This window comes from Acanthochromis polyacanthus, chromosome 2 (genome assembly GCF_021347895.1).
Source record: "Acanthochromis polyacanthus isolate Apoly-LR-REF ecotype Palm Island chromosome 2, KAUST_Apoly_ChrSc, whole genome shotgun sequence".
Taxonomy (NCBI): domain Eukaryota; kingdom Metazoa; phylum Chordata; class Actinopteri; family Pomacentridae; genus Acanthochromis; species Acanthochromis polyacanthus.
The window spans coordinates 19,168,551-19,195,342 of record NC_067114.1 but is presented as its reverse complement, the minus strand read 5'-3'; the positions used below and the strand labels follow the sequence as shown (position 1 = coordinate 19,195,342).

Below are 26,792 nucleotides of genomic sequence, written 5' to 3'. Positions count from 1 at the left end.
CGTGTGGTTACACTGTTATTTTATAGGCAACTGCAGAGGAGAGTTCAGACACATAACAACAAAAGGGTGTGTTAGTGTTGTGACCACCGCAATATGACCCATGCCACATCTATACAAGAATAGTCCAGGAAGCAATAAAGACTGCCACATAGAAGCCAAAATGATCCACAGAAAGGGAGTGTGGAAAAATCCCTGAAGAGATGCTCCCCCTACATCAGTGGTTTCATGATTTATTTGACCGAACAACATAACAGGCATGTAGGGTGATATCAGGCAAACAGAAAATGCATGTAAAAAGGGCCTTACTGTCAAGTTTGTCTGGATTCTGCTTGAGATCAGGACTCGTCTTTATCCAGTCAGTTCCCTGGTTGTCTTTTAACCTCTCCCGCTCCTTGTCTTTGTGCTTTTTAGATTTCTTCTTTTTGTGTTGGCTGTTTGTAGGCTGCTGTGAAGCACAATCAGAGCCACACTGAGGAGGCTGGAGGCTGCTTCCTTTGGGTTCTTGCACCCTGATCTCTGTAACAGGTCCGTCAGAGGTGCTAGACAGTTTGTGCATTATAGGGAAGTCATTGTGGTTCCCTGGTAAGCCATTTTGGTTATCAGGATGGTTACTTGTCCTTTGAAACTCAGTCTTTGTGTGGAAACTGGGGTTGAGGGTAAGATTTGCATTGTTGTGTCCTGCTTTGTTGTTTAAGAGTTCATTTACAGCAGGCTGCTGTTGTAACCTCTGGTCCGTAAGTTTTTGTCTCTTAGCTGATAGCCTTTCCATTGACTCAAAAGGCACGGGTCGTTTCTGCAAAAAGAAGGGGAAAAGAGAGAAAAATCAACATTTAGCTATAAAATATTTTCATCCAAAACATACAACCTGCAACCAAGCTTACAAATTTGCTGTCAAACTTCACAACATTATCTCATGTAAAACCCAGCAGAGACAAAAAACGGTTGGTTGAAGACCCGAAGGCAACAACTGAAATGCAAAAATTGTACCAACTCACATTTATGCAGAAACCAAGATTAAAACGAAGCATCAGTGTACAACTAGATCAACCAGTTTTCTGGACCATGAAAGGTAAATGAAAAACAATTTGGCTTTTTACCACTGCAGGCGTTTTTGCGATGCTTTGATCCTCTGAGGTCTTCAGTAACGACGGGTTTGCTTGAACATTCCTTGATTGGTTACTGATATGTGGCTGTAACTTCCTGTTAAACAGAGAGAGAAACAGCATGGCAATGAGACACAGAGGTGTCATCAGTCTATGTGGAATTCAGCCACATTTCAATTTGAACTGTTGTCACTCGAAGTTATGTAGATTTACAGGAGACCTGCTAAAGGTGTGCATGAAAATGCAACAGATTCCTTGAGCTGCAGGTACAGACAGGCTCTGTTTCTGAGTGTTGATTAGCACCTGTACAGAGATGTGTTAGACTGAAAGTGGAATATGTGGAAGGAGGAAAAAAAAAGGTGACTGGGTGAGCCAGTGCCTTCGTAAAGGTGTGAGAGACAAGTGAAAGAGAATGTTTCCATGTCCAATTACTGTTTTGTTATTTGTGAGTTTCTACAAGCCTGTTTTTGTCAGTCGTGATGGCTGTCAACTTCAGTTTGTGCTGACAACAATTAACACCAAGAAGCAACGCACATCTTAAAAAGTGAAGAAATGCCTCAGCCTGTTTCACACAGAAACAGGCTGCATAATGACAGAAGCAGATTTAATGACTAGTTTGGTGTCATCCATATTGCCTCTAACCCACCTGGCCAGCAGCCTGCTGATCAGCTGCCTCTCCTCCTCGCTGTAGCCGGGCCAGTCCCTCTGAATGTACCTGTAGAGGTCATCCCTCAGCAAGTAGCTGCTGTCTTTGGGATTCACTTTGGCCACCTGGAATATCAGACAACACGTTATGCAAAGCTTTTAATTTCTGATATTATTCATAGCTGATTGAAACATGTGGCTCTTTAGCAGCTAAATGCTCCACTGTGTTCCTCAGCTTGCCAGGATCCTTCATCTGCTGCTTGGTGCTTGGCAAGAAGTCCACACATGGAAACAGATTATTGTTGTGTCCAAAAGCAACATGTGAGTGGTGAGAATGAACAAAAACAGTACAGCTGTGGACAGGCAAAGTCCACGCTACAAAAACTCCCTTTACCATTGTCATTTGATGCATCATCATTATAGAAATACAACTATAAAATGTCCATTAATGGGTTTACTTTGGTTGTCTTCATGATTTCTAAATGCCTTACAGAACATACAAAACATATTAATTTAATGATAATTTATTGAGAAACATTTACATGCAACATAGATAGAATATCAACATTTGTTTACAATTTATAGGTTTAATTGATTTTGTTGCTCTAAAAATCAAATCAACATTTGTTTGTCTTCATGTGATTGCTGTAAATGTGCATTGGCCTGTTTACATTTTAAAGGTCCAGATATTTTAACAAAGAAATATCCAAAGTAGTATCAAACTACTCCAACATGCCATTCTTAAACATTACTAAATTACTTTCTGGATTTAAAATTACACCTACATGTGTGATGTTTTTGTGTGTCAATGTAAGGTCACATCTAAACTGACTGCAAACAAACTAATTAACTGTATGAAAATACAAACAACACTGTAAAAGAGACATTATTTTGTTATTTCTGACACTGCAAGTGAGTCAAATAGTTAAACTGTCACTAAGTGGAGTGGATGACAGGCTAAAAGTGGATCATCCCCATTCCTAAAAAGCAAAATTGTCTTTCTTTGCGATTCTGTTCCCATGTGACAACGTCAGAGCTTCTTTGTCACGTCTCCTCAGACTGCCTTTCTCTGAGCACATCTATCTTTCGGGGGCCTCCTGACAGAGCGGCCCGCCCAACAGCGAACGCAATCTCTGCAGAGACAATTACAGCAGCGACCTAATTACTCACAAGCACCGATACGAAAACCACATGCATGCACACACATCAGCAAGCAGAGGGTCTGTGAAATGCACACAGACACACTAATCACGACAGTACAAACACACAAACAACATTTAGGACTTGCTCAACAATGTATACAGGAAGGTCATATAAAGTAAACGTTTCTCTCTTTCCCTCTTAATTCGGTGTTTTAACATTAGCACTGGAATATTTGCATCCTTCCTGAGAACACTGAAAGCATTTTTTTAAAATAGTTAAAATGTATTTTAGAGTGCTTTAATTGTAGCTTGGAACACTGTGTTTTTATGCATCACTGTTCAGCTGGGTTGCCATCTCAGACACTCAGCTATCAGAGGCTATAGAAATACATTTATGCAGTATATTCTCACATGTGCGCAGTGTGCAAATGTATCGGTCAAATGCATGAGCATCGTGCTTTTTAAAAGTAAATATCTGTAGTACATCTATGTTTAGGGGTTACAAGGTGTGTCAATCTACAGATCCTACATGTAAAACCTCTTATGAAAAAACACTTCATGCTGTATTGACTGTGTATCTGCATGTACAGTACATGTTGGTGCTTATATACAGTATGTGTGCAATCACATTGTTTCTAAGTACCTCCTCCAGCGTGGCGCTCAGCTCGGCCTTATCCTTGGGGCTGGCTCTTTCTCTTTCCAGCCACAGCAGCAGCTCTGGTTTTCTGTACGGTTTGAGAGCCAGCAGATGGATGATTCGGTCCCTCAGGGGCTTCTGGGTCGGGGTGGCCAAAGTGCCATTCCTCCGGTTGTTGGTAGGCTGCTTACAGAAGCTGCTATCTGAGGCAGACAGAGGAGCCGCTGGTCTCTTCTGGTACTTGATGCATTTACCTGAACACACAGAAAAAGAACAGGATTTATAGTAATATAAATAATACTTGATGAGACATTCTCACTTTGTCTACCATCATTACCCCCAAAACTCTCCACATTCTCCTGTTTGTGTAAAAATATACATTTCATAATGCATTCTCCTCCTTCAAATCTGTCGGCGCCCCACAAGAAATCCAATCTTCAAAGTCGAGATTTAAATTTAAGCTTATTGGAACTAATTTCTCAACCCTTGAGGAAGGGAATTCTATAATTAGAAATGTTTCATACTGGCAAAATAACAAGGTATTTCATAAATGACAGCAGTGAGATGCAACAGAGAACAGACTGAAAACTCAACGCTGCTGTCACCTGTTGAACATGTTCTACTAGCTGCACCATCTCAACAGCAGACTGACTGATGGGGAAACACTCATAAAATATTTTCAAACCATTATCTATAGATCACATGCACATGCATGCTCGCTGCTATTTGTCTTTAGATGCAAGCTCCCATTGATTATTCCCTGCTGCAGACAGATGGGGCATGTTAGAGCAGTGAAATCTATCTCTCTGTCTGTGCTAATCCCATTACAGGTTAATCTGCGCTTTGAAGGTCAGAGTGGGGGTGAGGTACAGAAAAAGAAAGCTCTCTTTTTAACCACAAAAGTCCATCCTGCCAAGAGATAACAACACTATGCATCATCATTAGTTGACAACAAATCATTAATCAGGAGCAAAACACAATGAATTATGTTCTGGTGTGTGATGTGTCAGACACACACTGCAGGTTCTGGTATGCTTTATAGTATGCGCTACATTTATGACAGCCTCCTGTGGCTCAAAGTGGAATTTAGAGTGTAGTTATTAAATGTTTCCCTTTGGGCATATATGTTGCTATGTCATCATCAGCTTGAGATTTGATGTTACACAATCCCCACAGTCTAAATCTGGCCTAAACCAACCAGAGTTTCAGCTTCCCCTGGGGCTCCAGCACTGACATGGGGGTCTAGAACTGGGCCAAGAAGAAATATTGCATAACTGCAGCAGAGGTTGGAGAAGAGGGGAAAAAAAGTGTAAATTAGCTTTCCAGTTCGTGCTCTTACATGCTTAATATGCTGTAAGGTATCCTTGATAACTAAGATGTGAGAAAACTGAAGTTTGAGATGGAGTTGAGCCATTTCCAGACAAGCTCGTGGCACCATGTTGCAGCTGTTCAACGTGTTTGCTACAAAAATGAACCTGTTTACAATCCCCATGCAGCTAACATTTAACTTCATAAGCTATGCTTTAGAAACGCCTCCACCAGTTCTTTCTAAAACTATGGCTTTCAGTAGTGGTATGAACCTGGCTTTCAATCTTATATTTGCTTACTACCTCTCAAATTATGAGTTAAAGAGAGATAGTTGCTGACTCTGAACAATACAAGCATATATTTGGCTAACATTCTTTCAAAGGCAGATGTGAGAAGAGAGACAAAGCTAGACTGACAACCAAAAGCCAAAAAATAAAGGGTACAAAATAATAAATAAATACTGGAGACAGGAGTTCACTTTTGGTCTTATTTGTGTAACCAAAAACACACCCTGCACATCTGGTTTCATTACACATCACAATAGGAAAATTTCTGGTTTTAAGCTTTGAGCAATGGATAAAAGATTATTTTTCAAGAATGGCAAAAATTCCTATTACTTTTATTGGTGCCGTTATAGTTCTATTTTTGTTTTTATATGGCATCATTGTGTACACGTCCAATTTGCTGATCCCTCTGCAAGCTTAAAGCCATTTGGCTCTTCCACATGAAAATCTGCGGATGTATCGTCCTGTTTTTCCATCACATAGGCCTCTTGTCTAATCTTACTTGGATGCGTGGCTCCAGGTTTGATCTCGATGGCGGAGCGGCTCCAGCTGTCCTTCTCCACCTGAGACATCCTCTCGCGGGTCATCTGGTAGGAGTCGTCGGTGGCACACACAGTGATCTTGTCCTGGATGCTGCCTTGACCCTCCAGCTGGTCGCGGCCGTCACTGCAAAACAAAAATACACAGCTGCTGAATTGCAGGGCTTTCTGCTGGCTCTACAGTAAACACTGTGAAGACACAGTCCTGTAAGCTATCTTAGAGCAGCATACCAGTATAGAGTCTGTGCAGCATAAAGTGGCTTTGTGGCAGAAGCTGGCTAAGACAAGTCTATGGTTACTGTACGTTATGTCACGGGCTGGATATAGCTCTGCTGCCTGCTACATGTGAGAAAGCCAGATATCCTGGTTCAAAGCAGGATAGCTCCTGTGGAAAACCACCAGGATAATGTTGGCTCCTGACAGCATGGTTGCAAAACAAGGATCATCTTGGACAAAAGAAAAAAGTTTAATACAAGAACCTGGACTCCATTAATATTGTAAATAACTCAGGGAGTTATTGCACTGCCAAATTCCTTATGTTTTCATATTTCAAAATAGGAGCATTTCCCTCTGACCCAATATTCATTTTTACAACATAATTACATATGTGACCACTGACCATTTCTCCTCTTTAGTATCTAAATACCAAAACATTCAGGAGGGCAGAGAGGGCAAGGTCTTTCCTTCACGCTGTCGCATTGTTTCTCTTGGCAGCAGCAGCTGACTGGAACCAAAACTAGTTGAAGTTTAGACCACAATTAGCCATCTGGCAGCAAAAGGCAGCAATGGAGCAAAACTTTCAGTTTCCAAGCATATCCACTCCACAAATAAGGCATCACAGGTCTCAGTAATGAGAGACTCAGCCTAGGAATATACAGAAAATAACACTTGCCCCATGCAACGTATTTCAAGCTGTGAGTTAACTGCCTCTCTTGATATATGTGCACAGAGAAAACTAAGGAATCAAATTTAAAAAAAAATGTGGTTTGAAGATGAGTAAAAACTGTCGTCTGGAGACACATGTGCCACAACCAGTAGATCAAATCAAATGTTTACTCATGACACATTTGGAAACTTAAGAGTCCATTTTTGGCAGGAAACATTTGCCAAAATTCTTGGATTCAATTTGTGATTTATGTGGGGGAAATAAAAGACTTTGCTTAGTTTTCCCTGGTGCTTTAGACAGGATTTTGAATGAAGAAAAAAGTCAAGTTTGGCGTGATTTTTTTGCAAGATAAATATATCTCTATGTCTATGTCTATATCTATATATGCACAGTGATGGCAAAAAATATTATACCACCGTTGTTTTCTTCAATTTCTTGTTCATTTTAATGCCTGGTACCACTAAAGGTATATTACCTGAAGAATACAATCAATGCTACAAAAATGCAGCTGATTACATAATAATTTATGTCCTATTTGACATGCTGAAGCTTAATTGTATTTCCAGGGTACATAAGAGGCCATTTCATGTCATAAGCAGCACTGCACATGCAAAGGCCTAGAGTGGTTTCCTGCTTACATTCAAGTCGTAGCACAACTCAGAAGTTGTCAGCTCTCACATAATGCCTAAAACAAAAGAATTATGTGAAGCCACGAAAGCAGCCATCTTGGCACTGCTGGAAATTGACATGAGTGAGAGACAGGTAGTGAAAAAACTGAAGATCTCCAAGACAACCAATCACTACACCAAGAAAAAGCAAGCCAGACACACCAAATTGCTAGCTGGTCACGGCAAAAAACGTCTTTCTACCCCATGAGATGACTGTACACTCATCTGTTCCTGTGTCAGGAATCGTCGTCAGACCTCCAGGGAGCTTAAAAATGAGTGGGCACTGTCAAGAAACGGGACTTGTTCGGCAAGGACAGTTTGAAACCGACTTCTTGAAGCTGGTCTGAAGTCACACAGGGCACAGAAGAAGCCCTTCATCAAGGAAAGACAGAGGAAAGCCCAGTTACTCTTTGCTGGGGATCACAAGGGTTGAACTGCCGATGATCGTTCTGAGGTTCTCTTCAGTGATGAATCACATTTTCAGTTGATGCCCACTCCAGTCAACGTACTGGTTAGGAGGAAGCCTGGAGAAGTCTACAAACCAGACTGTCTTGCCCCTACAGTAAAACATGGGGTGGATCAGTGATGATCTGGGGTTGTTTCAGTTTGGGTGGAACAGAGCAAATGCAATTGTTTCAAGGGCAAATGAACCAGGTCTTCTTCCATCAGTTGGAAAATTCTCTCCTGCCTCCAGTGACTGGATTTTAAAACAAGACAATGCCCCTCGCCACACGACAAGGTCAGTTAAAGCCTGGATGGAGAACCAGAACATTATTACCATGCCTTGACCTGCTCAATCACCAGATCTATATTCAATTGAAAACCTGTGGAAAATCAAATGCAAAATGGAGAACCACAAGTCCCACCAACAAAGCAAATTTGTTTTGAATTTGTGCAACAGGAATGGGAATGTCAGAAACTGGTGGAGAGCATGTCAAGATGCATGGCTGCAGTCATCAGAAACATTGGTGATGCAATCAAGTACTAACTCCTGTGTGTATCATGTGACTAAAACAGACAGAAAAGAAAACATGGAATGTCTAAAAGCACTGTTTTTGGCACTACAATGCCATAGCTATTGATGTAAAAACTTAAGTGATTTGGGTTATTATCAAGAAAACCATAGAAAATGCCTAGATATCAGCTCTTAAATTAAACTTTTATGAACTATTGTTGATGTTATCATTATATTTATCCAAACAAATGTACCTTTAGTTGTACCAGGCATTAAAACGAACAAGAAATTGAAGAAAACAACGGTGGTCTTATGTATTTTTGACTGTATATATCGATAGATAGACAGACAGACAGACAGACATAAGTTTCAACTGATTTACTTCATACCCTGAAACATACTGATGGATGCACTCAAAGCTGGCTTGTGGCTGGTCTTTGCTGTCGCTGGATAAGTAGAAGGAGAAGACACGAAGAGCAGAAGGTGACTCTGATGTGGGAGCTGGGATCTTGATGTACTATAAAGGAAACACCAGAAAAACAGGGTAAAAATCTCTAAAACAAATGCGCAAAAATCATACAGGCAAAGCTGTGTAAGCTCAGAAAATGCATACAAATGTTGAAACACCCAGACATTAATGTGTAACATATATTTCAGGTTTTCTGCATGTTTTTTTTATCATGATCTTGTCCCTATAAACAGATAACGCATGTACTCATGAGTACGCATGAAGGAAAAACAATGGTTATATTGTTTCACTGGCCTGGTACCAGCCAGTTCTTTTAACTTATCAATGTTATTCTAAGAGTTCATGCATCTTTTATTATCTTTCAAACTGTCAACTTATTGCAGGGTAAAGCAATTATCCACTCAGCAGAATTTCAGACAAATTCTAATGCCAAATGTATTGTAGCCAAGAACATGGGGCCGTCCAAAGTCAAGGTTTTTGCAATCAACATAAATCACTGAAGTTTCTATTTTCACAACTTAACAGTCATCTGCACATATCAGACTCTGACAAATGAAGTTTTAAAAGGGGAAAAGCTTGCCAATATGCTCTGTTGAATACATCCAACAAAACAGAAGTATTGAATGGACCAACTCATACTAAGAATTGTATAATTTCTAGTGGTGCTAACAAGCAGAGGAACAAAGGAAGCACAAAATGTGTGCAAGAAATTTTGCTGCCAAACACATTACGAGACATCAGAAAATATGTTTTTGTGCATGTGACATTCTGGCTGAGAATGGTACAGCAAGAAAGAGGAGGGAATCTCCAACAGACTAGATTCATCTTCTGGGGAACATGAACATGCTGTGTTTTTTTTAAAAATGTAAGAAGTTTTGTCAATCTGAACAGAAGATTTAGTCAGATGTTGGTACAACAAGAAAAGCAATATGACAATGAGAAAGGGGTTTCTTACCACGAAACGCCTCATCTCTGTCACTTAAATCTGCGGCTTTATAGCGACTTCCAGCTCACAGTTTAGTTGTCTAGCTGACCTGCAGATTCATTGTTTTGGTTCACTCTCAGTGCTCTCATAGCATCGTTTTGACCACAACAGGCAGCTGTTTTCTGCAAGAAAGCTCTAAAATACACTGTATACTACCTGCTCAGCACTAAACAGCAGACACAGACAGTGACTACCTGGTTAGCACAGTGAAGTATCTGCAAAGGAGACAAATACCTCAATCAGGCGGTAGTAAAGACCAAAAGCAGAGCAAAAAATGACTGAAAATTGGACATAATATTCACTGTGTGGTTAGGAACACGACTTCCTGCTGAATGTAACCATCAAGTTGCTAAAAAAAAATGTTCACATCAGCTTTAAAAATGTTCAGTTACTGCTAGTTAAATGAGGACCCTGAACATCAACACACCACACTATGGACCATTGCTTTGCAAATAGTGAATAAAACAACTGACCGGCGAATAAGTTTATCAATTATGACAGCTCAATGTTCTGCAAAAATAAATGACATTTAAATGTCAATCTAAGGGACCACCAAAGATTATCTCATTTGTTTCCAAAGTGAAGCAACCAGTTCCTCCTTCTTCTTCTATTCCCACAATGTGTGTTCTTTCCTGGATGAGTGTTTGCAGTGAACCCTCAGGAGTACTCAAGCTTTCAAAAGATCCACATATGATGCATGATGTTGAGTCATTTAAACACGGTGACGTAAAAAATCCCTCTATTGTGAGTACTTCGAACACCAACAGTGTGTGATTCATGTTCCACGGAGGCTGGGAAAAGCATAGAAAAGCTAGAATATGAGTCTTCCGGCAGAGTGCACGAAAAAAATCACAAGCATGACCTGATCACAGTCAATGGAGAAAATCTACGACATAATGAGAACAAACAGTTGTTTGACTAGTACAAAGCACTTGGACTGTGACAAATGAGCTGTTGAGAAACATCTCGGTGAAATGACATTATAGGGTTATCTCTGCCGATTCGGAAACCTGCCACTTGCTCTGTTCCTGTTTTTATAGCATCTCAACGCAGCCTTGCATGTGTAAATACCATGAATAACACACAAACATACACTCATAGAGGATTTAGACAGAGACTCTGCTCCGCTCTGTAACTTTAAATAAATCTCCTTGGGGTAAGCAGTGTTTTTAAGAGTCCGCTCCACTGGGGCGTCCATGAGATCTCTTGGCAGACTCAGTAGAGCGCAGCGGAGCCAAGGCTGCAACCTCCAGGGCAGACCAACGTACACACGAACACACACAGACATATAATTGCAGATCCGGGAAAACGAGGATGAGAAAAAAAACCTAGGACCTATGCTGATTTGACCGCTAAGAAGGATGTAATTGCGGGTCTACGAGAGCAGAATTTTGAACTATTCATTGCTACTTTCATTTAGTTTATTGGAAAAATTACAGCACCAGAGTTTTCGGGGACACAAGAGCGAGTCAAGGCCAATTTATAGTTGGCTTGTCATGAGTTACACTTTATGCAGTTAGTGAGTTAAAATCCAGGGTGCAGAAGAGATAGACACTGTCATCAGAAGTATTCTCCACTGCCTGCTAACAGTGGCCAGGGGATCAGCAGTTTCATATCAATCCCATTCTTCATGCTGCTTGCAGCTGTGCCGTCTTTTTGGGGTGGGAAGCAGCTTAAAGCGCAGTTATCATCGAGGATTTCCTTGGCTTTCTCCTGTTGTCCCCCTGTGACACGGCTCTGGTCTCACTTACTCAACCATGCCCATTCCCTCCTCAGATATTTCCACCTGCAAGTGTGACTGTCACACAGATGCTGGGGCTAATCACTGGCACTGAGCAGTGAAATGAATATCACAGAAGTTGGAGTTATTTAAACTCAATGTGGTTTAAATGAAGTACAAGCCTCAAAAATGGTGACTATGCATTTACTGTCTCTCATGTGCAATATCCTTTTCCAAACATCTTCTCTTAAAGCTGCTTTAGTCACTGCTGTTTACATTTGAAATAGATGAAATTAGTGCAAGTATGTGGAAGAAATCCACACATCGGTATAATCCAACTATGCAGTTCTCCTTAGCTTTGTGGAGCTTTTCAGTGTCTTTCGGTTTATTGTTTTGGGTTTCTGGCCCAAAAATCTTCTGGTATTCTGTTATTCTTTTTGGTTCACTCTCACAGCAGAGAACAGCTCTGAAAACAACCCCTGCTTAGCACCAGCAAGCAGACTGAAACAGTCAGCAGCTACCTGTTGAACACAGTGCAACATTTGGCAGTTCAATAGTCAGCTATTTCCTGAGGAGACTAGAAAAACGAAGGCATGAGATGAGTGAATACTGGACTTACATTCATGAGCTGGACACAAACATCATTCCAAATAAATGCAGATGTTGATCTGTGTCTGACTGGATTTGCAAATAAGCAACTCCATTTATTTGAACTTATGTGCAGCCGATAACGTCTTCGTGTCATGTTTACAGCTTGTTTCCACTTTACATCACTTAAACAGTCATGTTTTTACCAACACTGAATGACAGAAATTTTCAATCTTGTCCACAGTAGAGTGTTCCCTCTATTTTAACTTCCTCCCAGTAGGATAAACAGTAGAGGACTGACCACTGCTAAGGGTTCCTTTTCTTCTACTGAACACTAAACAAGACTAAATGTTTAATAGGGCATGAATTTGATTGGGACTAATAATGCTATTAATTCTCCTCTGCTCACATTCTGCAGGGTGGTTCATTACTGTTGCCTTTAAAAGTCACCTCAGATGTTTTGCAATGGTGCAACAAAGCAGCACAGACGTTGGCTCTATTTTCTTATCAGCCAGCCACACATGTCTTAACACGCAGACTTTCACAGCAGGAATTTATACAAACTATATACAGCTGAACTCCGATAACACTGAGCAGCTTGCACAGAGCTGCGCAGGTGGATCTCTGTTACGGACATAACTTCTGTTTTAATTTGTCCTGTGCTGGATTGTGTAATGTTTGCCTGCGGGTAACCCTTCAATGAGACACACCACAAGCCTGCAGGTTAACATGGGAGGTCTCACTGTTCACAAGAGAGAAAGAAGACAATATGTTGATTACACTGGAGAGATCACCGTAGGATTATAAGCCATTTCTGTTAATATTTCACAAACTGGTGCATGGACTTTCTTTTCAGTCATCACTTAGTCATACTAATGAAGTAAATGCTAATAAAATTTGAAGCTTTGTTGTTTCAACAACCACTTTAGAGATGCAAATAGAAAGAGTGATATAAATACTGATGTCACTGCAGTGACTAATGCAGTTCAAACCATCTTACACCTACAAATCATCTCTAGCAACAGCCCCAAAGATTGTGAAGCTTTGAATTAGCTGTGAAACCTGAGAAACAGCTGGGAGTCAGAGCTCCATTAAACTAGAGGTCAGGTTTCAGTTGCAAACTGTGCAGATGGAAGATAATATAAAATGATTAGCCAAAAAAAACACACCTTAGTTGATCCAACAGAAAAGTAATCAAAAACAATTTTGATTAAAAAATAGCAGTACTGCAGACTGACGTCACCCTAGTCTACAATTACACTCAACAAAAATATAAATGCAACACTTTTGTTTTTGCTCCCATTTTTTATGAGATGAACTCAAAGATCTAAAACTTTTTCCACATACACAATATCACTATTTCTCTCAAATGTTCACAAATCTGTCTAAATCTGTGATAGTGAGCACTTCTCCTTTGCTGAGATAATCCATCCCACCTCACAGGTGCGCCATATCAAGATGCTGATTAGACACCATGATTAGTGCACAGGTGTGCCTTAGACTGCAAACAATAAAAGGCCACTCTGAAAGGTGCAGTTTTATCACACAGCACAATGCTACAGATGTGGCAAGATTTGAGGGAGCATGCAATTGGCATGCTGACAGCAGGAATGTCAACCAGAGCTGTTGCTTGTGTATTGAATGTTCATTTCTCTACCATAAGCTGTCTCCAAAGGCGTTTCAGAGAATTTGGCAGTACATCCAACCAGCCTCACAACCGCAGACCACGTGTAACCACAACAGCCCAGGACCTGAATATGCAGTCACGTGATGAGTTGAGCGGATGAATACTGTATGTACAGTAGTCACGCAGCGTTATAAGATGGTTTTGTTTACATTTGCCGTCACACTGGAAGTTAGCTACATTTGCTGACTTCATTATGGCTCCAAGCGTAGGTCAGAGGCAAAGGAAAGCCAGCCCCATGGAAGCGAAACTGGATGTAACAAAATGCTCGGAACAGGGCAAAACACAGACGAACATTGGCAGGTGGCTTGGACTAATTGATATGGTGATGAAGATAATGGCTTTGTTTACATCTTCACTGCTATTTTCCTCCAAAGTTATATTTCAGTGTGAGCTAGATGACTGTTTCCGTAACTGTAGTTTTACAAATATGCAAATTGATCGATATCATGATGCACATAATGGCTTTGTTTACATTATCACCAGAGTTCCAACTGACGGGGAAAATCGCCTTAGGCCACACCATAGGAGCAGAACTCCAATGTAAGTCGAAGAACCCCCTGTATTAGATAACATTGTTTGCATATACACATGTCGGATGATAGACTTGGTCATTGTTTATTTACTTTCCAGTATTTCACGAGCTAGTTAGCAACTCATCATGAAGACAAAGCTTGACTCAACACCACCTTCTGCTCAGCTGTGATGCATAGCCACTCTGCTACATGTGCTGCGGGCAGCGCTAAGATTTGTAGGAGCTGGTCTACTGGTAAAACTATGAGATGACACAGTATCTAAACTACCCCAATCATCAGTTTATGCATTTTGTTCTATAAAAAAATTTTTTTTTATAGCAGCACATCTTGGACAATATCTTTAATATGTCTGCGACAGTCCCATATTAGCGATAATATTAGCCAACTGATTAATCGGTCAGGCTCTGGTGAAGAACCCTGCTGCTTATTTTGAATTTTAACTTCCAGTGAAATGGAAGTGACAGTGACTGGCATTTTATGGCAGCTATTGGAACAGCTGATAGGTCAAGTTTAGCAGTATAAGCTGGACAAATTCCACTTTACAGGAACATATGAAAAGAGCCAATCTATAAAATGTAAGAAGTTTTAAAATGATACTCACGCCATTTTAAAAAAGTCCTCTGAGTTTAACTGTTTTTAGCAGCATTCATCAGTGCTAACAAGCATCTGAGATGTGTTCACACATCTGTTTGAGAATTCCTGACTGAGTTGCAAGTGCAAGGTGAAAATTAAATGTCTTAATTAAGACCTGAACTGTTTTTCTTATTAAAGTCAACATGCACATCTGATGTAAACCTGCTACCTAGTCAGTGAGGAGGGCGTCTGAGGACACTAACTCTGATCTGCTTCCACAGAAACGATTAATAATTTATGTTCAATGGAATTGTGCTGTCACAGGATTCTAGCTGTTGCAGATGTCCAGTCATGCAATGCACATTAGAAAGCTCGCTGGCATTTATCCGGTGATGGCTGCTCGCACGACCTCCACGGGCAGAGTTCTAGACCCCCGCTGTGCAAACTATAACAAGCACTCTCTTCCCCAGCCAATGGGGCCCAGGCCAAACACTAGTGCATTCTCCTGAGAGGCACACACAAACCCAGAGAGGCGCTCCTACAAAGGATTTGGCACTTTAAGAATTCAACTGACCATGAATAATTAAATATTTATTGTCTTCCTTTCAAGTAAAAATATTCAGAGAATCTGTGGGTTGCTTCTGATCTTTGTGATTCTTGAATGAAGCAAACAAAGACACCTGAAGCACCAAAAACAAGCTACAAGCTACCAGAAGGGTAAAGTGTAAACACAGCAAGCAGTCTATTCTTAAGAAATGAAATGTAATAAAAACCGCCTTGAAAGTGACTTATGACCTCAGTAATGCTCAGTGACCCTCAGAGGTCAAAAGGCAAGAAAGCAAACCAACAGGAGCCTCAATCTGACAAGTGTTTCAACATATCTTTTAACACAAACCGTGGCCCGAGTCCTTCGATCTTTTCAGTTTTATCAATCTGCTGTTTTCTGTTAGACAAACAGGCTACTTTTTAGTTTTTAATATAAGCTTTGAGAGCAAATGAAATTATCTGAAGATTCATTCTATATTCAGATAGTAATAGTGCATGGAGAATTACTGAAAAATTGTTTTAATTAAAAAATGTTATTCTAAATGCTGAAACTATGATGATAATCTCGAAAGGCAATGGAGAAGGAGGTATTCAGTTAAAGTACAGCAATGTATAAATACTCCTTTAGCATGACGAATCCTATGTAAGTTAAACTACAGAAATATTAGCAGCAAACGCAGCTAAGTTTTAAAGTATTAAAGTCAAAGTACTAATTTTGGTCCCTCTGACTGACTTCTTATTGTACCATTAGATTAAACTGAAACAACTATTGCAGCTGCTGCAGGTGGAGCTAGTTTGAACTGCTTTATACAGAATCTTATGTACAGAAACTGCAGATGCATCTAAGGAGTTATTTGATGATTAATGGGAAAGAAGAAAAAAAGATTTGATATATTTTCTCCAATGTTTGAATCTCACTGATAGCTTAAATCATTTGAATATTTATTGAAATGAAACCATGTGAGACGTTTAAAAAGGAAAAAATGTGTATTTGGTGAAGGTAGTGTCTACAGATACGGACCCGTACCCGTAGCCTGTGGCCTACAGATACGGCACTTTCCATTTGCCAGACAGATACGGACCCGTACGCGAGTCTCGCGAGTCAAGAAGCTGCTAACCACTGCAAACTGTTGAAAGGTAAGCAAAGGTTAAGGTTAGGGTTAGTGTTAGGGTCAGGTTTAGGGTCCGTACCTGTAGTACCGATGCTACGGGTCCGTACTGCTAGCGTCTACCGGGAGTCACGTGACCAGATCTCGCATATCTGATTGGCAAATGGAAAGTGCCGTATCCGTAGTCCACAGGCTACGGGTACGGGTCCGTACCTCTAGCAACAACCTTTGGTGAAGCCGACAAACTCACAGACATCTAAAGTTTTACCTCAACTACACATTGCTTTTTGTAAGATGTCAGGAACCTCAAAAGTTGATTACATTACTCATTGCATAAAAATATTCATAATTAATGCAATTAAAACTGTGGAATGAATGTAGTATGAGCAGTAAGTACAGTTTCCCTCTGAAATATAGTAGGGTGGAAGTATAAAGTAGCTTAAATGGAAAATACCTATGTAAAATACCTCACAAAATATATTTAAGTACAGTACTTGAATAAAAGCGCTCCCGTTACTTTCCAGCACTGATTAAAGGTGTTATTTGTCCCACCCTAACATGTGCAGTCAGGCTTACAGGAGAGAGATGTCAATCAAACACTTCTGAGAAAAGACCTAATCAGGGTAATTAAGTGAAAACACTCTTGTGAGCACTGTATCAGAATCCACAGGGGCAGATGTTAGCCAAACAAACTCCATGCTGCCGTACAGCGATAAATGAACTGAAAATGTGTTGCACAGTATTCACTTAAACGTCAATCTTGTAAATGTCTATTTCTCGCTTTACTGGCTGAACCCAGGAGAGCAGATCACCCCCTCCATTTCACACACATCCATCCCCTCAGGCCTCCAACATTTTTGCTCACGATCTTGCTATATTTATCATGTTCGAAATTAGGCTGAATAAATGTGAAGACTTTTCAACTTTTCACCCTGAAAGCCTATGTAAGGGAACACTGTGGTGGCAGCAACAACAGTTATAAGGGTGGGTGAGTTCTTACTTGCAGTTCCTTGAGCTTCTTGGGCTTTTGAGCTGAATGTCACCTCTGTGCAAAAACCAGAAATACAAGCACATGCCATGATATCTGTGACTGTGTCTACAGGCAGCTATGCGAGTTACAACATGTTATAAATGCATTTTTGTTTTGCTTCCCTTAAACTCTTTTGTAAAAACCCATTTGCCAATCTTCTTAACCATTACAGTCACATTTCAGTTTGTTATATGCAACTTCTTGCCAAGTCAGATTCCAAAAAGATTCTTGTGATGCACTTAGCACATCAATCCAAGACACTGAGATGACAAAAATATTTTCAGCTTAAACCTTGAACAAGTTATAGTAGTAGTAACTTACAAGAAACATAAGCAGAACAATCAAGCAGAGAAACAAAAACGGAAATTTACATTTTTCAGAGTTAAAAGCCTCTGAGACATTCTATCTGCTTCTTTCTGACCTGTGACGATCAGCAAAAACACCAGAAACCAGCCTAAAGTGCAAATGTGCTGCAATGATTTGAGAGACTGACAGATGATCATTTAACTGGTAATTGGGTTATGATTAATTCCATTTTCTAAAAGCCTCTTACATAACAGTTACCATGATTGGAACATTTACCACAGTGAATGAGAGCAGCCAAAAAATGCAGGTCTTACTCAACAGTAAGTCTGTATAATTTTTTAAATTGCATAAATATTTGTTGATCTTCTCCTGTAGATCTTTTTTTTTTGTTATTCTCTAAGTTCATTATCACTGGTATTTGGACAAACAACCCTGTTGAGATAATCTACAACCTTCCTAAAAAAATTGATGTTTTTTTGGTAGTCTGCAACCACAAAACTACTCAACTGACCTGCATCAGACTTAAAATTTCCACCTGAGATATATTTTCAGGTATAGTAAAATATGCTGTCATTCATAAAAAAAAAATAAATTAAAAAAATTGCCGCTCAAGTCAAGACTGTCAGTCTGCGTGGCGACACTATCTTAATGATCCACAGTTCACTCCCAGCTGTCATAAATGTCTCCACACGCTGAAGGCGCAGGACGGGAAAGGCTCGTTTTCCTGGCTTTATCAAACTATAAAGTCGATTGAACAAAAACTGTGAGAGACTGCTGTCGGTGCACAGGGCTTATGTTTCCTGCTAGCTTTTGGTTGAATGTGGGGTCTGGGTGTAGATCTCATGCAGGCTATTGTTTCCACATCCTCTGCAGCCTGAGTAATGGCCTTCTGAAAACAGGCTGTCTTTTGTCCCGGCCTCCCCGGCTCCAGAGTGGGATCCATGGCACTGCTTCCCCTTTCTGGTTGATAGGAGGAGAGGGAGGAGGTGCAGGCGAAGGAGGAGGAGGAGGGAGTGAAACCTGTCGCCACCACCGCTGTCTGTTATCAGCAGGAGGCAAGTCACTGTGGGCCGGCTGCTAATGCAAAACTTGTGCAAGAGTGTGTGTATATGTGGCTGCGTTAATCTAGCCTGAGCAAAGAGAGGCTCAGCTCCAGCTCCTCTCACCGGGGTGTAATCAGCATTACTGCCACTCATATGGCTGAGGAGGGAGAAAGGCCAAAGTCTCACTATCACCCAAACATCACCACTGTCTTAGACAGACACACACACACACGCTCAGTCAGACAGCCAGCCAGTCAGCCACCACCCTCATCCCCACCACACTTCAGTAAACACTACTTCTCATCATCTCATCACAAACAAAAGAGCCAAATCGTTCCCAGGGCCACAAGTTGACACATGCCATTTAAGACAAGTCCCCTTCACAATGGAGGACAGAGATACAAAACACAATGTGCGTCTGTGTTTCTGGCTGCATGAAAGAGGGAGAGACGGATGGGGAGGGCAGCAGAGCTGGAGAGGAACATACAAAGAGAGAAAGTAGCATTTTTGCATGTTTTTATGAACCCACAGTCAATCAGTCAGCGCTCGGAGCTACGCAGTGTCTTCTCCCTCGCTGAGTTCCACATGCCGACACTGGGTGATTAATGTGGCTGCCTTGAGTGGGAGACAGTGCATGTAATCAAGCCCCAGCCTGTAATCACCTTCCATTCCTTTTCATTTGCAATTTCGCAGAGGGGCAGAGCTCCTGCCAGAGCTGCAAGCTCCAGAACTGGCAGAGACGAGGCCTTTATAAAAGAGGAGGAGGGCATGATCGGAAGGGGTGCAGTGCCACAAGCATCCCCTGAGGTTTCCCCCCTCTAATGCCAAGAAAGATACGTCTCTGGCAGGTGCCTCAGGGCCAAACTGTCAACTTCAACAAATTGTGGGTCACTGTGCCCAACAAAAGCCCCTCCTTCCACCCTCCCCAAGCTAGGTGGGATCCACCAAAGAACGCTATGTTTCGTATTGGGCCACACCGTGACGCACGTGTGAAGGGAGAAAACAAGCACCCCTTTATACCTCATTAACTTATGGTGTGAATTTTCACATGAGGGAATTAGATGGGACACTCTCCTCAAACGAGCCAAGATGTGCTCCATATCTTTGAACCGCTTCAATCGGACAGAGAAGGCATTTTTCCAGAGCTGCTACTGCCGGATCTCAGAGGGACGCTTGTCTTCATCTTGCACTCACACGTTCGCTAAATAAATACGTAATCCGGTCGGTGCACAAGATTTTCTTTCTTGGCTTTTTTAGAAAAACTTGCAAGCTATAACCAACACTGTTTAAAGCATCACAATCCCTCAACAATTTTCCCTTTGTGGGCACCCACCAATTAACGTGATGTGAGAGAAAACGACGCACATTTATAACAAGTGACACACACAGCACATACAATTAACTGAAAAGATTACTGAAATGCAGGGAAAGCTGTTCTGCAATGTAAAAATACACGCTTGCGCTTACTTTCTTAAATGCCCTACACTTTTTCCATGTGTCATTTATTAACTTTTAAAGGTTATGTTTCAAGATGATTAATGCACAAATTAACAGCCCATTTTTTGCATTGCTTTTATTATGAGTGTTTAGATAAACTGACAGTATTTTTACACCCACATACCTAATAATGTTGCAACAGAAGTAACAAGCATTTAACAAGTTAAATTGGAATTATCGTCTTGCAATAGTCTCCTTCAACCTCTTAAATATTTTGCTCTTAAATATGTCCAAATTCAGAATATATCAAGCAAAGACTTCAAAGAACATTAAATAAAAGGTATTATGTGTATTTTATGGTGAAATGTACAGTATCACCGTGTTTGCATGTGTGATTTCAGTCTATAATCCACTAAGAAACACACTATCTTCACTCAACAGATTATATAATAAAGCGCTTCATCAACAACAATCCCCTCAATTTTAATGCCAGTGAAATCAATGTACTTGTGGTGGGCAACCAGAGGAAGAGGAGAGACCCTGTCCTGGATGTCATCCAGGGAGAGGAACTGAAGAGACTGGACTTCTACAAGTCAAATCAATAATGAATTGAACTGGACTCACAACACTGAAGCCCTCTCAGTCTGTCAGTGTGTGCAACAGGCTACCGCAGATCTTCTGCTGGTCTAAACTCGATAAACACAGTAAATCATCTGATAAAACATTCACTACATTCCTTCCATTTTGCACATTAGTGGAAGTTTTACCTTCTCCACCTTGAGGGCAGAAGGATAGAGGACATCATTTTCTGCAGGGATTGTGAAGCCCTTTAAGGCCCATTTAAAGCATGTGACCAAAGGGACATATAAAAGAAAATGATTTGACCTTACTACGGTTTGTTGTTTATGTGAATGTGTAAGTTCATTGATTAAAAACAGAAACTGCAAAATTCATTTTCTGTGTTCTTGGTCATTAAAGTTGGTTTTGACAGAACACAAGGTTGAAGTCATGAAGCTGGGAAATGCTTCAAATATAAATGTTGCTGCACAGAAGCTACTAATTCACCATTGACTCCTATTGGTTTTCATTTTAAAAGCGTGTCACATGACTTTTTACTTAATCTGTGTAAACATGAAGTAGGGGGCTGGTTGCCCACTTAGAGAAAACACTACACAGGAACAGCAGCGATGGTGAAAAGTACAACCAAAGAGTTCCTTCACTGCAAGTCAGCTGCTTAACTAAGACTGCAAGGTCAGCAACACTGGTAGCCTAATTCATTATCCATGTTGAATTAACCACTGGTAGTCACAGAGTAAGTCTTTGCTTTCTGTGATGGCAGCATGACATATCCGTGAACAGAGACAGTAAGACCCAATCAGAGAGTGAACATGAGTGCATTCTTCTTTGCCTTCAAAAATCTCCATCTCTGCCTAACCAAACCACAAGAGTTTTTAAAATGAAAAGGAATTGAACAGCATTTCCAAAATTCTTGATTTTAGGATTCCTAAAACTCCAGAGCCGGGTGGATGATCAACGTAAGCTGTGCATCTAAAAAAAAGAAACATATCGGTCTGGTTGTGGCCTAAAACATGAATGCTTCACACACATGGTCAACCTTGATGCACAGCATTTCTATAGGATCACAATATTTTCTAGGTGGACACCCAAATTTGTTTTAGCAATATGACCACCATCACCCTTCTGTTGAGTTATGGCAATAAAGAATGGGCAGAAAAAAAATTGTAAGCTGAAGGTAACCTTTGACCTTTTATATATAAAATGTCATCACTTTATCCTGTTAGGCATTTGTGTTGGGATTTTGACTAATCAGTTCATCCGTGAGTCCAAACCTGAGAAAATCTTCTCAAAGCATTCCTGAAATACCGCGTTCACAAAAATGGGACAGACAGACAGACAACCCGAAAAACTAATCCCTCCTGTCACAAACGTCACCAGCACGGAGGCAAAACACAGATGTCAGATAAAAATCTAAACATCAAACTTTGATCACGGTTAAATAACTAAATGTTTAAGATGAAAGATGTTTGCAGTGTTCTCAGTTTTAGTCTCACTCCATTAGATCCACAGCAGGGAAGTTTCTATCATGCCAGACACAAACAAACCCTCAGGGCAGGCCGCAGCACATCTGGACTGACTGTAACGCATTAGGCTGAAAAACTTGATTCATTTCGGGTGATCCAGGCAGGGTGACAACACACAGTCTGCATTCCCCTGCTCATTGTTATTCAAATCAGAGGAGACGGCACACAATCAGAGGGGTCTCTGAGCATCTCATCACAGACAGCCTAAACACACAGACACAAACAAAACCTACATTCAAAGACACAGATATTCGCAGAAGCGCCCACAGATTCCCTCATTCCTTCTCTCTTTTATTCACACAGACATACCAAACAAACAAACACACCACACACAGCGGGTCCTCAGGAGACCCTCTCCGGTCCAGCCAGGGTAAAGACTGCAGCACAAAGGGCACAGGGGGCAGGACAGGAAAAGGAGGTGGGACATGAATAAATCATGCCTGCAGACCACACAGGGCACGGCATAAACAAACACGCCCGCATTAAAAAACAACCACCCACACCCAAGTCATAGCAAACCAAAAAATGTAACGTATACTAATGCATGTATACGTGCACAGTATATCACTGACACACACACACACAGATACATACACACACACCACTTGAGCAGACAAGGTGTGTTCTCTCTCTTCAATTACACACACACACAGAAAAAGTAGGACTCCAACCTGGGAATGGGACGGGGAAATTAGCAGGCCAGGGTTCATGTCGTCGGCCTAGCTATTACTGCAGCAAAAGTGTGCCAGCGCTACACACGCACACACAGAAACACACATTTATGAATGTCTGAGTCAGGCAGACGGGGAAAGCTAATGCAAACTGAAGTCATGATGCCTCACTCTGTAATCAAGAGCCTTATGGCTGCAGTAATTACCTCTAAACACTCATTTGGCTTATAACTTTAGCTCTCTGGGCCATAAATTGGGAGGGGTGCGAAATTTGCTGCAATCCCTCGGCAATCACAGTGACAACAGAGAGCCAGAGGTGAACTGTCAAAGACGGCAGAGTCGGTCCGGGCCTTACTCAGGTGTCAGATTCAGCTCTCTGTTGGAATAAATGTCACCAGCATGAACTCTTATTAAGAAAAGCTTCCATATGAATCAGTTTCATTGTAGTTCCTTTGAGTTTAGCAGCTACCACTCTCCTCTGGCATGCTTTACGTGATAAAACCACTAAACTGCCTATTTAAAGTCAGCTAAGTAGACGTGTGTCCATTTAAAAGCACTTTATTTTACAGGCACACCAGTTTCTCCGATAAAATACGACTGCATGCGATTATCAAGCTTAGTTTCATGGCCAACTACAGGTACTTCACAGCACACACTCACCTCCACAGCTAGAGCCAAACCCCCCCAAAAAACAAACTGAGCAAAAAAAAAAAAAAAAAAAATATGCGACTGACCACCCCCTCACCTCCAACACCTGATCTTGTGCAGAGAATTACCATTCAGATGACCAATTCTATGTGACAGCTTGTGCTTGAAACTTGACTGACAATCAAAAAACGAATCCGACTGCCCTTTTTGAGTTAAAATCAAAAAAAGCACCAAAGCATTCCAAATTTAGACGAAGCAGAAGTAGCAAAAAACTCCACCAGCATGCATGTTTACAGGTTTAATCCTGCCTGTTAACCACACAAGGCCCCTTCACAAAAACACAGCAGCACTCAGCTCATCTTGTCATGACAGGAAGGGGGTTGCGACTCTTTCCAACCAGCCTGTGCAATTAGCATTGACTGAAAAGTAAGTATTCCCCAAGGACACAGCTGCTCCTGACTTAAGTCAAAACATGCATAGTTCAGGCTACTTAGCGCAGATTATGGCTCAATTTAAAGCGAGCCACAGAAAGCTGCTAATGCAATAGTGTCTTAATGCATTAGCCACATTCACACAGGTAGAACACTAAACTGTCCAAAGTGAGGGGCGCACAGCTAATCTGTGTCGATGAAGTTTCCACATTTGACCTTTGATAGCTCCCCCCCCCCACTGTTGACTCTGGCTCTGTCACTGTCTCCCTCACCCCCTCCTTTCCTCACCCTCCCTCCCTCCCTTTCCCAGCGTCGCTCGCTGACCCAACAAAGCCTCTCCACAGTCACCAGGCTGACCCAGTAACCTGCATGCCTCCTATCTGCCGGAGAGGACCGGCTGTAAGCTCCCAGCTGAGGGTGGCAGCACGGTGGGGCATGTGAGTCAACAGCCAGGAACACACAGCTTTGTTGAAGTTGGACAGTTTCAGGAATCATTCGCTGTCGTTTTGTGGAAAAGTCTGAGTGAGATACCACCTCCTTAGCAAAAAGCACTTATCTCACAGTTTCATCCATTTAACCCTCCTGTTGTCCTCATTTATAGGCACCAAAAAATACTGTTTTCTCTTCTGAAAAAAAATTAAGAAATTCAGCAAAAAAAAAAAAAATCCCCAAATTTGCAAAATCTTCAGGAAGAAAATTCCAATAATTTCTTCAAAATTTTCCTTAAAAGATTTATTTAAAAAATATCCCCCAAACTTGGCAAGAACATTCTCGCAAATATTTTCAAAAAATGAGCAAAAATTTTCCCGAAAAAAACTAAAAATATCTAAAATGATTTCATACATATCGGTAAAACTTCAAATATTTTCTTTAAGAATATTCACATAAAAATCAATTTTTCATTTGAATTTTCTTAAAGAAACATTTTTAACATTTTCTTCCACCAAAAAAATGTTGAAAATGTGGACATCAGAGGTTTCACTGTGAAAATACACTTTTTCCTCACATTTACAAACTTTAAAACGGGTCAATTTTAACCCACAGGACAACACAAGGGTTAAACAAATAAGCTGAAGTCTTCTAAAATAAAGGTTTCAACAAGTGATCAATCCATCTGGAACTTTACTGGCTTTTTCTTAACGTGCACAATAAGACGTACATAAAAATATGACCAGACTTACCCCTTGGTTTCCTTTGAAACAAATTGATGGTTCACTTGGTAAAGATCCCTGAGGTGACAGAAGAAGAAAAAAAGGGCATTTGTTGCACATATTCAAAGAGCTATTGATCTAAATGAGCCCAGTAAATACAATTATCTCCTAATCTGGTTAAATGTTAAGTTATAGTTACACAATCGATAATGCCAGTGTTTTGTTAATGTCTCCACTGGAGCTAATTATGAGATAAACTAGCCCACTTGTCATTTAGATAACTATGCAGACTGCGGCCTCTCCTCTCACTTTGAAGCAGCAGGAAGGTTTTCCCAGCAAACAGCTGACGAGCTCCTCTTTCCCGACAATCACAGGCTTCAGTCCTACTTTGCTAAATGCGGCTGAAACAGCCAACAGATTCTGGCCACTTAGAAGTAACTGCAGGGTGCTTGGAGCGACTGTCGCCCACTTGTTTATAGCAGAAAACACACGGCACGGTGTAAAAATAACACATATTTAAATAACACACAAAAAAACTGCAGAGGAGTAATTTAAAAGCAGAAATGTATTTCTGCTGTGGAGACAATTTACAAACTTTGACAAGAGTAAAAACGAATTCATCTCCAAACACGCGCGCGCAGCCAAACATGAAGGAAAAGCTACCTTGAGGTTTTGGAAAGCCTCCAGCGCCCTGATAGCCGTGTCCGTGAGCTTGACATGGTACAGCGTCCTGTTGGGGCTGTTTTTGTTGTTTTTTCCACAGCAGAGCCCGTACTGGTGCTCCTGCCTGAGCGAAGCCATCGCTGGCTCTCCTCGCTGAGAAGCAATTAAAGCTGCTTTCCTCCCCGATCAGCATTCTGCCTGCTCCGTCACCGGAGGGCGGAGCCTCGGTCCCAGCAGCTCCGCTCCAGGCTGCACAGCATGCTGGATTTGCTTTTATACAGCATTTGTTCTTTAATATTTACAATATTTACACAGGTTTTTTTTGTCTCTAAGTGTGTGACAGATCGTCTTATAATTGTTGTTACATAGCAGACATATTTCTGTCATATTAAAGCTGCAACACATTTTATTGTAAACAATGGGTTATTGGAAACAACTAACTATATGCAAAAAACTTCAAATTCACAGATTATTATCACTCATGTGTAGTCCTCAACTCAGCAAGCATTTTTATTTATTTACTTTTTACCATCAGTCCATTCGATTGTTTTGGTTTTAAAGGTCTCATTTTGTACTCCTTTCCATTATATTAATGAAGTCTTAATAATGCAAAAATGACTTATTTCCCCATGACTCTATAGCCCTCTTATTGAGTCTTGCATAGCCAAACCATTAGACATTACAGAATAGTCTTGATGCATTCCATTATCATGCTGCTACAGATAAGATAGTCCTTTATTACTCCCCACGTCAGGGGAAATTTCAGGTGTTATAGCAGCAAAAAGTTTTCAGAGCAGCACTAACCACATGTACAGTAAAGATAATAATTATAATAACAATAATATATACAATATATACAAGAATGAAGAATAAAAAATGACTAAATACAGTATTACTACACTACATCAGCATCAAGTGGCTTGTGGAATAAAT

The 26,792-nt window shown here is 40.8% G+C and overlaps 1 protein-coding gene across 1 annotated transcript in view; it reads right to left on the bottom strand.

Annotated features, from left to right (window-relative positions):
- LOC110954833 (RNA polymerase II elongation factor ELL-like) overlaps positions 1–26,074 on the bottom strand; it is a 31,390-nt gene extending 5,316 nt beyond the window's left edge. Inside the window, exons 1-8 of the mRNA XM_022199553.2 lie at positions 25,860–26,074; positions 25,227–25,274; positions 8,557–8,684; positions 5,622–5,785; positions 3,534–3,781; positions 1,750–1,874; positions 1,098–1,200; positions 307–793 (exon numbers count right to left, since the gene is read on the bottom strand). Coding sequence (XP_022055245.2) covers positions 307–793; positions 1,098–1,200; positions 1,750–1,874; positions 3,534–3,781; positions 5,622–5,785; positions 8,557–8,684; positions 25,227–25,274; positions 25,860–25,997 — 1,441 coding nt within the window. The 5' untranslated portion in view covers positions 25,998–26,074. The remainder of the gene's footprint in view (positions 1–306; positions 794–1,097; positions 1,201–1,749; positions 1,875–3,533; positions 3,782–5,621; positions 5,786–8,556; positions 8,685–25,226; positions 25,275–25,859) is intronic.
- Positions 26,075–26,792: the final 718 nt, after the last annotated feature.